Source organism: Nothobranchius furzeri, chromosome 12 (assembly GCF_043380555.1).
Source record: "Nothobranchius furzeri strain GRZ-AD chromosome 12, NfurGRZ-RIMD1, whole genome shotgun sequence".
In the NCBI taxonomy this organism is placed as follows: Eukaryota; Metazoa; Chordata; class Actinopteri; order Cyprinodontiformes; family Nothobranchiidae; genus Nothobranchius; species Nothobranchius furzeri.
This window is the reverse complement of record NC_091752.1, coordinates 56,777,869-56,791,563: the sequence shown is the minus strand read 5'-3', so window position 1 is coordinate 56,791,563 and position 13,695 is coordinate 56,777,869. Positions and strand designations below refer to the sequence as shown.

The window sequence follows — 13,695 nt, the reverse complement described above, 5'->3', positions numbered from 1 at the left end:
TTGTATTTATTTCAAGTTTTTAATGTTTGCATAAAAAAATCTGTTTCTTTAAAGAGCAAGTCAACCCCTGCCAGATTCTTACTCAACTCCCTCTTCATGTTTGAAAAATGCCACGAATGCTGTTGCCTAGCAGACCGAGAGGGCGGAGCCGCAAACCAATACACACACACACACAGGCTCACAACGACATTGTGACATCATAAGGACCAGTTTACATCATAGCATACCTCTTAGCCAATAGCAGTGGCAGATTTAAATTCAAATGCAGTGCAGAGTTTTTACCTGACAACGGCACAACACTGACAGTTTTAGGCAGAATATTTAAATTTTAACTAAGAGGCACTGAAGTACCAAATTATTGACGACACGTGTCTGCGGCACGATTAGACACACATTTATGTAGTTTATCAGCAAAAAAAAAGTTGATTTGGGGGCGACTTGCTCTTTAATGGTTACTTGACAATTTTATACATAATTGTTTTAAATGTCTTTGTTTTGTTTGTTTTTTTATTAACCAAATGTTTTCTGGGAATTAATTTATTGTTTTAACAAGGGAAAATAAAATCTGAGTATTAATATTAAAGCTTGTTTATTTAAATGACCACATGCACAGAAAACAATTTTACAAACACACATAAAAAGATCTTTAAAAAGTTACATTGATGTCTTTGTTCTGGACTTTTAAAATGACCACAATCTGAGAAGGCTGATGTAAACACCAACTCAGGGTTGATGGTGCGAGTCCTGACAGCTGCCCATGGCCTCAACGTACCACAAGGGTAGGAAGGAAAAGCAGGAGTCTCTGTGGACTGAGTAGGTCACATCTTTGAGCGGCTCCCAGGAGACCAGGTACACCACGCTGAATTGTGTCATAAAAAACAAACTTAAACCTGTATTTGCAAGAAATTACAATATTGCAGGATGTGTTTCAACATCACTCACCTAGGGTTGTCTTCAGTAGCTATACGCTTGAGAAAAGACAGAAAATCACAGGTGAAATTCATGCAGACTGTTGGCTTCCAGCAGTTGGGTTCATTCTGTAAAAAGAGCACAAATCCACAGAATTATAAATATGTTGTGTCGGTTCTGACTTGAAGACCAAAGCCTCCAACAGAGTTTACCTTGATGAGCTGTGAAACTTTAGCGATGGGGAAAGTGTCGACAGAAACGACAGTTCCATCACGATCCCTGAAACCCGCCACAACACGAGGTACTCCAGGGAGAAAAGACTGAGCCCACCACTTGAGTAGTTTGAACCTAATAAATCCACCAAAAGGTGAGGCACAAAATCAGCATTAATGTGAAATCCGCATGAAAATGGTGGGACAATGACCTGTGTTGCCAACCTGTGGAAGTTACTGCGCTGTTTGGGTGTGCATATCTCAGCAGAGGTCTTCAGCTCTACATAACAGGCAGGAGGAGGGACGCTGGGGTCCTTATCCCGACAATCCACCTCACCGGAGAACAGGAGTTTGTGATCTGTGAGTCGAGTCTGAACCACGGTGCAGAAGGCCTCGTTAGTGTTGACCACACCGCTGGAGTCCGGCAAACCGTGGGCGTTATCTATAGATGCAAACAAACATAAATTAGATATAAGAGTTAGAAATAACTTTCTAGTGATAGAATTATAAAACAGGCAAGTTTGTAAAAAATGAAACAGGCTCCACAAAGGCCAAATGAAAACCAGCTCATGTAGATGAGTTGATAAGGCATTGATAACCAGTGTCGGAGAGTAACTGAATGCATGTATTTAGAATACAGTATTTAGAATAATGAAGATGAATAACTGTATTCAGTTACAGTTACTATTTTTAAACATGGTATTTAGAATACAGTTACTTTCGTAATACCACTGGAATACTTGCGTGTTTTCCACTTTTCACTCGAAAGATGAATTGATTTCGGGCAACATGTGTCTCTGTGTTATGTAGGCTATCTACCCCATAATGCCCCTAAACAATGTGCCTCTGTAACTATAGTAACACTATGGCTGAAACCATGATAAGGCTACACCCCGAGTAGTAACATGGAGGTGGAGTGGGTGAAGCCACAACCGCAGCCAAATCAACCTACTAGCAGTGAAAGAAAAAATGCATTCACTTCCTGGAAATTCAAGAAATTTTTCACTGTAAAAAAGGAGCGAGGTGCCTGAAATCTGATGGTGCGGTGCAGTCTTTGTCTCCCAGCTAACAACCTACTAGCTGAGTCCAAAGACTCAACATCTAATCTGAAGAATTGTTTTATTTTCCCAGTCAGTTCATTTTGTTTAGCATAAACATGTCCTCTGTTTTCCTGAAGGAGCAGCTAAAGTTAAAGTCAAAGTTAAAGTCCCATTAGTTGTCACACACAGGTGTGTGTGCGAAATTTGTTCTCCGCATTTGACCCATCCCCTGGGGGAGCGGTGAGCTGCAGACACAGCCGCACTCGGGAACTATTTGGTGGTTTAACCCCCAATCCAACCCTTTAATGCTGAGTTTCAAGCAGGGAGGCATTGGGTCCCATTTTTTCAAAGTCTTTGGTATGACCCGACCAGGAATCGAATCCCTGATCTTCCAGTCTCAGGGCGGACGCTCTACCACTAGGCCACTGAGACCGGCTACCAACGCACATTGTGATATTTAATAGACTTCTATACTGATTTTAAGGGGAAGTATTCCAAGTATTTAGAATACAGTACCAGGATTAAGCAAAGTAATGGAATACATTACAAAATACATTTTAAAGCAGGTAATCAGTATTTTGTAACTAAATAAATTTACAAAGTATTCTCCCCAACACTGCTGATAACCCAGCGAGATCACTTAAATATCTGAATGAAAACTGAACTAGGGTAACTGATCACCCACCTACCTGCACACATGTACTGCTCAAACTTGTATCCCCAGTACATCATCTTATGGTTCCACTCAGGGCGGTTCTCCCGATCCCTGCGAGCAGCTTCTGTTTCCACCTCACTGATGTATAGTGTGTCCTTAAACTTGGTCACCGCGAGTAACCAACCATCTCGAGTCTCGTATGGTGTGGTCAGCAGTTTGGTCAGATGGCCTCTCCATGTCACAAAGTCAAAATCTAAAGCACTAAAAGGAGCAGAGGTTGGTCAAAACACAGGTTTCCTCCCACCAAGTATAAACAACCAAAGCAATGTCGATATTCTTGGAGGATAGTGAAAAAAAATAGAAGTATATTTGATGCACAATCATTTTTGTTGTTTTACACATCAAGTAGATGGAAAGAATGATCAAATCATGAATGTACTTTTTCCTAAAACGGCTGAATAAAATCCCCCAAGAGAACTGGCGCTGCTGTTTGCTAGTAGTTGTATTTAGAGAAGAAAAAACATCAGTAGTGCAGCAGCAACACGCACTGTGAGGAGGCCTTTGATTTCAGCTTCAATCTGTTAGCTAGAATCCATCGGAGAATGTGGTCCAGCTTCTCTTTCACACTTTCATCTCTCTTTACGTAGCGGTCCTCGTACCCATCCCGCAGATCAAAATTAGGATTTTTGTCAGGCTCCACATAGTATCTCATCTGTCTGCCGTCATTGAAAAATCTGCGCTGAGCATCGAGAGAGAAGCATCCCACTTCCACTGGCTGTTTGTACAAAGGAAAGTCTCTTTCATAAAGCTCCTTCCTTGTGCTCAAAGTTTGGGAGGTGAGTGGGTTTTGCTCTGGTGTTGACCCTGACTGCCACTGGTGGTGATTTCTGGGTCTGAGGAGTGAATTGTCACAGCGGCCTTTTCTGTCGTTTCGATCTCGGGTGTATACTGACTGGCGGTGGTGGGAACCAGAGAAGGGACGACGGGATCTGTGGTGATCCATTCCTAAACAGAGATGAAAATCATAACATTAGTTCTGATGGATTGGAAGTTCAGAGGCTGATCAGTGAATAACCACTGCTAAATTTTTAGGGAGTTCATTGTCTCTTCAAGGCTGAGAGAACAAGGTATGACTGGGTGAGTTACAGTTAGAGATTTCTGGTCAGGCTGAAATGCAACGACTAATTATCCAGCAAAGTTCCAGGATTTAGACGAAAACAACTTTAATCAAGACTCGTTTGTGGAGGAAAATAACTTCATTTTACTTTGTTTAGACAATAATATTTGTAGTTTTTTTGGTAGTAATTCTGATCTTAGACAAAGTTCCAGTCGTCAATATTCTGTACAAAACCCTTAACATTTATTTACTATGTGTAAAGTTTTGATTAATATGGCTACGTGAATCTAATATTTTTTCACTTTGTTTCTATAAAAAAGCATGTGTGTAAATAAATTCCAGTTATTTGTCTTGTGAAAATACATTAGTTAATGTAAAATGACTAAAAACCCACCTCTTCGCCAAGGTACTCAGCAAAAACTGCTTGTTCTCACTCTTGCTGGAATTTAAAAAAAAAACTATCATAAGATAAGATGTTAGTCATAAAAATATGACAACCTTTGGTGGGTAAAATGGTAATCCTATGTTTTACTAACTCGACAGCTAACTAGCAACCAATGCTACAAACATGACGCCACTTCCGCTCAAGTGGCAGAAGTATCGCGAGACTTAACCACAGCATCACAACAACGAAGGAAGACGCTTAAAAAACATTCATTGTGGGCTTGAGAAGTCCCAGGCTTTTTATGTGAACAAAAATATGCAAGTTAATCATTAATGTCAGCAATTATCAGGTAATTATTTGTAAAAGCAAACATTTTCACTTTAGCTGCTGTCGGTTAACAGCGTTAGCTTAGCCAACCATGAAACCTTGAAATATTTACAGTTAAGTTTTAAAGGTGTGAGAACGGTCCTATACACGTTCTGTATAGATTTAGGTTTTGGTCGAAAATGAAGTCCTGAAAATCCAGAATTTTCTTTTCACCCGTGCTCCAGGCATGAACAGGAAACGAGCTCTTATTTCAGACACTTTCAACCTGAAGAAAAGGAGAAAAGGCTCCGAGAAATTTGGAGCTGGTAACGACAAGGATGGTGAGTTTGATAAAAACCCACCAACACGTTTGTAGACATCAAAAACAATGTCTCTTGTCCATGCTGTGCTTATTTTCACCCTTGAAGAGCCAAAAGACATCAAATCCACCTTAGAGTACCTTATGACGCTTTTTCCAAGAAAGCTTTTCAATGACACCTTGCCTCAAGTGGTGTTGAAGCATCAGCTGTACAGCATTCACAATGACAAAACCTTGGTGGACAAGGAAGTGGTAAGAAGGCTCTTCAGTTTATGAGTGGATTTCTTTAACTACAAAATACAATTCAACAACCTTGTTTTAAGCAGAATAAACTGCGCGAATGTGGAGAGCTGCTGATGTTTCAGCTGGGATTCGACTCCGAAGCCTTTGGTTTGGTTTTTACATCAGACTACAAGACCAAAGTGCTGGCAGGCGAGGAGGGGAAAGGGACCAGAACAACGGTGGAGAAGTTTTTGGAAAAAGTCTTGCCCTCATGCACCGATCTGAGCTTCAGCAAAGACAAGATGCTGAAAGTGTTTCTCTTCACGGACTCTGAGATAACGTATGAAAGAACCCTGCAGTGCCCTTTCCAAATACTGAAGTGAATGTCTGAGTTCAAAGTTAAAGTTTGAGAACGAGGAGCTTTGTATGAGATTTACGGTGAAGATTTGAAATGTTGTATGTTTCCATGTTCTCTTTCTGTCCAGGCAGTTGGTGAAATCAGGCGTCCTGACGGTGAGAGAGGCTGGCAGCTGGTGGCTGTCCATTCCCAACTCTGGCAAATTCACAAAATACTTTATACAAGGTTGGTGTTTCTCTCACTGTTGATCAGTGCTTCATCATTTTCCATTTGGGCCGAGCTCCGACTGTAGCCACAGCCACGAGGGCGCGCCAGTAGCCACAAATGGCTGTGACTGCTATCCCGTAGCTATGAGAACAGCCAATAACTACAGCTATGAATTGCTGTGACAGCACCCACTGCCCGGACAGACTCCTTTACGTTAAAGGTTTTGCGATAGGTCAACACTTAAGCATTGTTTTGGCAGTTTATAAGTACAGTAAATGAAAATTTTGTTCATATTTGAAACTTTGTTCATATTTGATGTTTAATGAATGTATTTGGTGTTCTTTGAACTCGTGCTCCATCATTACGCTAACATGGCTGTGCGCTGCTCTGCCCGTGGCACAGTAGCTGTGGTCTTAGCAGTCAGCTGCTATGCTAGGCCTGGCGATAAATCGATTTAATGAATTCATTTGAATTTGTTGTTGCAGGCGATAAAAAAAAAAGTAAATCGAATTTTCATGTAACAACGCCTTTTTGGCCCCCCTGAGCTTCCGTAGAATTAGTTTTTAACAACCGCGACAAAAACGTCACAGCACTCTAGTGATGGGAATTCCGGCTCTTTTGGCTCAGCTCACCAAAAAGAGCCGGCTCTTTCGGCTTCCAAGTGGCTCCTCAGATTTTCTGTTGCGTAGAGTACATTTATAACCAAAATAATGCAAAACTATATGTAAAATTATTTACTAATGTAAAAATAATGCAATATATCAAATGGTTTCTATGGATTTAATAACTGAACACTGAGAAATCTCCACTTTCCGACTGCTGGCGCTCATTTTCTCACCGTCTTCATCGCACTCTCCTCTCTCGCTCGCCTTTTTCCTCCTCCTCATTCCCTCTCGTCTCCCTCCACCCGCATGTGCTCTGCTGTGTGTCTCTGAGTCTGATCCTCCCTCTTCCCCGCCCCTACTGCTCTGTGTGTGGACAGTCTGGACACGCAGTCACACATGTTGACCAATCGCCTGTGGCTTTCACCAAAGCAAGAGGGGAGAGGGGAGAGGACGGCTCCCAATGACGATCCGGCTCCCGTCGTTCACTTCAAAGAGCCGGTTCGTTCGCGACGACACATCACTACAGCACTCACACGAAACAGCAATAGCAAGCGACTCCATGGCCACCGGTGAGAGTGGGAAGTTTGTTCCTAAGAAAGGAATTATATCATCCGTTGTTTGGAACTGGTTTGGGTTTGCTGCGATGGACATGGAGCGTGGCACTTTTATTCCAAGAGGGTGTTCATTTATTCATTATTCATCTCAGATGAGGGTTACATTTGTCTTGCTTGTGATTAAATAAAAAACAAAATTGGCTTTAAGGTGCCTTCCATTTGTACTTAGTGGTATTCTTAAAGGGACTTTATGGAGTTTTGAATTTTTATGCTCGCGATTGCCCCCTCAGGCCAAAAGCGTAACGGCAGCTTCAATAGTAGGTTCGTGCACGAGGCGCGCATGCTGTATGTGCACACTCCTTAACGAAAATAACAGCTGAGACAGTCCTGTGTGTGTGTGTGTGTGTGTGTGTGTGTGTGTGTGTGTGTGTGTGTGTGTGTGTGTGTGTGTGTGTGTGTGTGTGTGTGTGTGTGTGGCCTGGAGGACAGAGGACAGGAGAACGCGCAGCTAATTATTTAAATAATTTGGTTCTGTACCTTTCTCTTCAGCACAGCCGACAAAGGTTTAAGATGGGTCAGTCCTCCTGCATGCTCAGATCATTCCCTTCCCTTTGAACATCTTAGGTGTGTTCTTGCTGTGTCTTTGTAAATCCATGCTTTCGTTCTTTTTTAAACACAGAAACAGTTTTGTTTACCTGTTTGTAGCTACGGTTTCGCCGACAGCTGCCCGCAGATAAACGGAGAAGGAAGTGACGCGCCACCATCAGCGTCAGCCTGAAGAAGCCGGCAGCTGTCGGCGAAACCGTAGCTACAAACAGGTAAACAAAACTGTTTCTGTGTTTAAAAAAGAACGAAAGCATGGATTCCCTTCCCTTGCTTGAAAAATTGTTCCAAAATGAAAGTTGAACCCACATCTTTTTTATCTGTGAATTCAATGCCGTTCAGCGAGTCTCAAATAAAAATTTGGGCATCTTACTGTAAAAAAAATATATCATTAATGTAAAAGGGAAACTCTAAAACAACTATGTTCGCATCCAGAATCGAACCTGGGTCTCCTGCACGAAAGTCTGACGTCTTAACAGGCGAGCTAAAGCGCCAGTGACATCCTTTGTATCTGTAACATTAATATTCTTGATGACAGCTGAAATAACGTTCAAAGAATGGTTTGGAGGGCTATGCCTGAGCGTGAACGCGCATGAAGCAGCCTGCTCGACCCGAGCAGCTCTCTTTTTCTGTGATTTTACAGAAAAACAGGCAATTCCAGTAAAAATGCCAGGGCTCATTCTACAGGACCAGGGCATTGCAGGAGAATGTATGAAGAAGAAATTTATTATTTCTATACATGTTTTGGCTGTCAAACTTCCATAATGCCCCTTTAATAATTGAGGGGAAGAGAGAATCGGAAAAAAATTGTAAATTGAATTAAAAAATATATAATCGGAGATTTTATTTTTAGGCCGCATCACCCTGCCCTATGCTATGCTCATGGCACATTGGCTGTACCCATAGCCACAGTGGCTGTAGTTATAGCCACAATGGTTGTAGTCACAGTGATTCATAGCTATAGCCATTGGCTGTTCTCATAGCTACGGGATAGCAGTCAAAGCCATTTGTGTTACTGGCGCGCCCTCGTGGCTGTGGCTACAATCGAAGCTCGGCCTACCCCTCATTTCATTACTATTTGTTTTTGTAGGAGGTTTGATTTTCTAATTCTCCCCTGTAAGGTCGTAAAGCCGTGCTTGGTATGGTGAGGAAGTCCAAATATGGTGAAGTGTTACAAGCAGATTTAGAAGAGCGACGAACGACTTCACAAGTGAAATTCCCCCTGAGATATCATGTCCATGACATTGTTGGGGCGGAGCTGGTAGAAAGGTAACATTTTAAATCCAAGCTTATTTCTGTAGTTTACTGTAAAAAAAAAACAACCCTTGTTACATAACTGAGTCATTTGTTTTTACAGTACATGGACACAGATAAAAACACGTGTTTACGGGTTAAGTCAGTTGTGATAAACATGCCAGTTTTAATCACACAAGCCTGGAAAATGCATGTGACTAAAGCACCTTAACCCTTTAAAGCAGGGGTGCCCAATCTTGGTCCTGGAGGGCCACTATCCAGCATGTTTTAGTTGTTTCCCTGCTCCAACACATCTGATTTTAATCATCGGGTGATTAACGGGCTTCTGCAGATTCAGATGATTCAATCACTGAAACAAGTATGTTTGAACAGCGGAACAATTAGAACATGCATAATATTGGCAAATTTAGTTGAAGAGTTTAATGTATAATATATGCATGTAGAGCTGGGCATTGATAGGCTTTGAACAATTCCAGTTCTTCGTTCCCATTCCGGTTCCTAACCATTCCTGATTCTGATTCTTTCAAGTGGCAGGATCCGAAAACATTACAAGTTTTAAACGTGCTAGCTAACCACATGCCTTACTTGGTGAAATAATCTGAACTTCAACATGAATTTTAAGTCTGAGAACAATAACGTCCCCTTCATTTAGATAAAAACAGGTTTTCAAGAAAGAAAGAAAAAGACTCGCAGCACATTTGGTGTGCTTTTTTCTGACCACAAAGTGTGGGAACTGAAGGCCTTAGGATGGGACGCTAAACGTCTTCAAGATGACCAGAAAAATCCAGCAGTTTTCACCTAAAACTCTCAGGATGATCATGTCCAGGGTGACTGAGAATCTACACCTACCGCAGCAACGATTCAGTCAGAAGGAAACCTGAATCTTCCATGTAGCTGCTGTCAGTAACAGTCTAACACACATGTGTCAGAGTCAAGGCCCGCGGGCCGCATCTGGCCTGCGGAGCATTTTTATGTGACCCGCGAGATAAATATCAAAAATATATTAAAACTGGCCCGCTGGCCGATTTTACCGCAAAGACTACAACTCCCATGATGCTTTGCTGCGCCAGCACGGAGCAGACGCGCCCCCTCCTTTGTGTTTTTTCAGCGCCGAGGCAGTCAGAGGTAGTTGGGTCTGCAGCTCCGCTGTCTCGGACAAACTACACTCCTCTCACTCAGCGCCGAGTTCACTCAGCTGTTTTCTGACGTTGAAACCCAGAAACGGAGATTCTAACCGCTCAGTAACGTGTTCACGACTTAAAGAGAAAGTTTTCAAACTAACTTCCAGACAGAGCTGATATAACTCCAGCAAACAGCAACACGCTCAAACCAGCACGGCTCTGTGGTTGCTGTTGTGTTTTCTCCCCGACACACAACAACGTGGTCAAGCTGCTCAGACATGTTCATCAGCACAAACCTATGTGAGCACCTGTTGTCATCTAATGTTGTCATTATTATGATGAAGATGAACAAAACAACAGGAGTCTCCTCAGCTCAGATCAACCCCATGATGCAGGTATCTGGCTGGAACAGGTTAGCATCACAGTAAACCAGTGGAGCAAACTGAGCTTTAAATATGTTGGTTTTATGCTCTTTTTCTGCTCCAAAACATGAAAGTTAACAGGTGAGATGTTGCATTTTCATTTAAGATAAAATGATATCTTTATTTTGTTGTTGGCACGTGAGAAAAGATTTAACCTACAGTAAACAGGAAGTGGAAAGGCTGCAGATAGATGAATAGAAAATCCCTTTATTGTTCCTCAGTGGGGAAAGCTAGATGTCACCGCAGCGATGACACGTATTACAGAAGAAAAAAAGAATAAAAATAAGAGAAATGAATAAACAAGAAAACATAAATCCTGAATAGATTTTAAAAATGCTGAATATACCACAAGTAATGAATACCACTGATGTGTTTTATTTGTAACTGACTTGCTCGTGTGTAATTTGGTTATTCCACATTCAGTGTTAATGCAGAAATATGTTTGTTTCCAAATTTAAAGGTTCAAAATTGCATACATGTTGATAAAAAAAACGTGCAAATTTGCCGTCACTTTTTCAAAAATATTAAGTTTGGCCCTCGACTCCGTCCCAGAGTTTCATTTCGGCCCCTTGTGAGTTTGAGTTTGACTCCCCTGGTCTAACAGATTAAAAACGTTAAAAACTCAACTGACTAAATAGTTTAAAAAAAAAAGATATAATCTCATGACTGTGTTTGTTGTATATCTCTATCGGCTCCTATAACCCGGTGTCCGTCGTTCATCACAGAGAAGCTGCTCTAGCGTGATGACTTTAATTATTCTACAGCTTATTGCTCAGCTTCTGACGCTCACACCGACGGATGTTGGTGAGTGGCTGCGTCTGACTGATGACGCTCCGTGTGTCTTTTTATTTCTGCAGAGAGACAAACTCTTCTCACACCGCCCGGAGTTTGTTCTTTGAAACTTGTATTAAATCCACCGTGCTGACGCATTTTAACGAGACTCCTCCGTGCCGTATTTTTCTCTGCAGGATTCAACGCTTGCATCACAGAGTGAAAGTTCGGCAAACACGTTTGTTTACGTTTTTGCCGCTGTGCGCTCAATCCTATATGCATGGGATGTAAAATTAGTCATTTTAAGAGTAAAAACGGATAGTTTCCAATACATTTTATTGCCGGTATTGGCCCATAATATCTAACATCCCTTATAAATCGGCCTCATATTAGAAAAATCAAACAAAAAAGGTTAAACTCTTCATCAGCAACCTGCTGTTGTGACAAAATTCACTCAAGGGCCACAAATGGCCCCCGTCCCACACTTTGGACAAGCCTGATGTAAACAAAAGAAACGGTAATAAATAATATTGAAATAATTTAAATATCCCTTATCACCTGCTGTACCTAAATCTTCCACCGTAGGGCAGAAGAGACATATCTTCATGTTGGACGTAGAGCTTTTAGAAACAGAAATAGGCAAGTCAGATATGATCACTTTAGCTTTAAGGGGTTTAAGTAAAGATAATCCTTGTTTAGTAATGAAGATGTCTGTTTCTTTTCAGCATACCTACAACATCTGGGACTTTGCTGCGATTTGTGGATTCCTGAGTTGTTGCTGATTAAAACATTAAAATGTTGCTCAAAATGATCAAAGACTGTAGAAAGAGAGAAATGACTTATGATTATAAGATGTAAAGTCTGTGTCCAATGCACTTTAAAGCCTTATGGAGTCACGAATTGTCAATTTTATTGACATGGCATTGAGTTTTGGTTTTTAATAAAAAATGATTTGAAATGTGTCATTTCCCTTCAACGTGAGAAGTCACAACTTGTGCTAAGAAACTGCAAACCTCATCACGAGTTTCAAACAAGTCTCAAAACATTTGCAAGAGATGCTAAACACGCCATTGTGGGCTGCAAGGACTTGTTCCTGTTTCACTGGAATTTTGATCACATCCCAAAAAATTACAGGACAAAAATTTCTGCTTAGATTAGCCACTATGGTCCGCTAAAGTATCTCTGCACTAAACACATTCCAGTTTCTATTGTCTAGTATTTCTGCTAATGAACAGAGTCAGTAGATGTCAACAGCGTATGGGACTCAATTCCTTACTGTGTCTCACTGATGCGCTCCCTACACAATGCGCACAATGTAGATGACCTCCAGTGGTTTGATGGGCTGTGATCGTCTGCCCACTGATGCCTGCGAATTGCCCACTCTGCTGCACTGATGACCCTCACAGTACCTGGGACCACAAGACCCCCGTTGTTCTTCAGAGTCAGCAAATGGTAGCTCTGGTCACCACAGGCAGATGCAGCATCCATCACCAGGCTGGCACGGCAGAAAACGGTTACTCCGGTCGTTCACGGACGACTCACAAGGTTCCAGCTCGCTCAGGTTTCAGAAGGTGTAAACCTGCCCCGTGGTGGGCATTTGTGGTACTACAGTTCAGACAACATAAACAGGTTTAGTAGCCCTATACTTCTCATGGGTTATATTTACCATTCTTATTTACTACTTTACAGTTGATATCTATGGTAGAACATAAATGTGTATTAACTTGTGTTATTGTCTAGGACTACCAGCAAAACAAATTCAGGTGACGCATCTTTCACTTGTATGATTCTGTAGCTGCGAAGAAGATAAAGTTGCAAATGCTAAAACATTTATTAGCTTTTGTTACCATTCTCAAGATCTTTTTTAGCTCTTCATAAGCCCTCAGCTTGTCCATTCCCTGTAACATAAACAAGGTGATTACACAACAGTTTTAATGTAATTGAAGCATCTCCAGCACCACTGATGCCAACTAGAATAAATTACCCAAAGAAAAGGTGCCACTCTAATTCGCCTGATCATAGAAAATTCACTTGTCTTCTATGATTTATGCTGATGTAATTTTGAAAACCCAAATGCAACCCAATTAATTAATCGTAGCAAATGACCCAAGAGAAAAGGCCTATCCTTCGTGCAGAAGGAAGCCCAATCTGCTGCTGTCACAGGCTGATGACATCACGCCAAGTCCACTGCCATGCGACAATGGTACCCCCTGCTAAATTCTCCTAGATTTTACTGAAGCATTTTAGTTTGACATTTTCCCTGAAGCCGTTTTTCCTGAAACCTGAGGCTTTTTTTTTTCATGGTGAAGTCTTGAGACCTGAGGTTGTCCTAAAATGTACGCCTACCTTAGACCATTCTGCAAACTCTAGAGGTGGTTGTGTGTGAAAGAAAACCTCCAAAGACCAGCCCATAAGGCACCAACAACCATTTGACAAGGAGCTTTTTTTCCTCGTTCAGCAGGTCATCTGCACTTCCAGGTGCCTCTAGACGAGTTGCTGCCATGCGACTGGGTGATCAGCTGTTTTGTTAACGAGTGCAGCTAAGAAAGCAGATGCTTCAGAAGTGAACAAGTCAATAATTTAACAGTCTTGTTTTGGATCAGAACTCTCAAGTGTCTAGTCACACAAACAGACA

General features: G+C 41.6%; 2 protein-coding genes across 4 annotated transcripts; one reads left to right on the top strand and one right to left on the bottom strand.

The window, feature by feature from the left end:
• Positions 1 to 572: 572 nt before the first annotated feature.
• On the bottom strand, positions 573 to 12,474 carry dxo (decapping exoribonuclease). 2 transcript variants are annotated; one of them, XM_015945635.3, is made up of 7 exons: positions 12,337 to 12,474; positions 3,365 to 3,821; positions 2,851 to 3,077; positions 1,347 to 1,563; positions 1,122 to 1,257; positions 943 to 1,037; positions 573 to 859 (listed from the first exon to the last, which is right to left on the bottom strand). In XM_015945635.3, exons 2-7 carry the CDS (start codon positions 3,817 to 3,819, stop codon positions 724 to 726), a joined length of 1,266 nt encoding a protein of 421 aa, XP_015801121.3. In that variant the 5' UTR covers positions 3,820 to 3,821; positions 12,337 to 12,474; the 3' UTR covers positions 573 to 723. The 2 variants fall into 2 exon arrangements, with proteins under 2 accessions (XP_015801121.3, XP_015801120.3); XM_015945634.3 differs by lacking the exon at positions 12,337 to 12,474 and adding an exon at positions 4,328 to 4,482.
• Positions 4,535 to 12,018, top strand: LOC107376512 (inactive serine/threonine-protein kinase 19). Of its 2 annotated transcripts, none has more exons than XM_015945637.3 (7): positions 4,535 to 4,667; positions 4,870 to 4,965; positions 5,053 to 5,195; positions 5,270 to 5,505; positions 5,651 to 5,748; positions 8,614 to 8,761; positions 11,786 to 12,018. In XM_015945637.3, exons 2-7 carry the CDS (start codon positions 4,872 to 4,874, stop codon positions 11,829 to 11,831), a joined length of 765 nt encoding a protein of 254 aa, XP_015801123.3. In that variant the 5' UTR covers positions 4,535 to 4,667; positions 4,870 to 4,871; the 3' UTR covers positions 11,832 to 12,018. The 2 variants fall into 2 exon arrangements, with proteins under 2 accessions (XP_015801123.3, XP_015801122.3); XM_015945636.3 differs by having other exon boundaries at positions 5,267 to 5,505.
• Positions 12,475 to 13,695: the final 1,221 nt, after the last annotated feature.

Bases quoted from the DNA above. Each gene is read 5' to 3' on its own strand.
- LOC107376512 (XM_015945636.3), top strand. From the start codon at position 4,872: ATGAACAGGAAACGAGCTCTTATTTCAGACACTTTCAACCTGAAGAAA. The intron at 4,966-5,052 runs GTGAGTTTGATA...TCACCCTTGAAG, and splicing joins AGCTGGTAACGACAAGGATG to AGCCAAAAGACATCAAATCC. The intron at 5,506-5,650 runs GTATGAAAGAAC...CTTTCTGTCCAG, and splicing joins TTCACGGACTCTGAGATAAC to GCAGTTGGTGAAATCAGGCG.
- dxo (XM_015945635.3), bottom strand. From the start codon at position 3,819: ATGGATCACCACAGATCCCGTCGTCCCTTCTCTGGTTCCCACCACCGC. The intron at 3,078-3,364 runs GTGCGTGTTGCT...TGCTCCTTTTAG, and splicing joins AAATCAAAGGCCTCCTCACA to TGCTTTAGATTTTGACTTTG. The intron at 1,038-1,121 runs GTAAACTCTGTT...CTCTTTTTACAG, and splicing joins AAGTTTCACAGCTCATCAAG to AATGAACCCAACTGCTGGAA.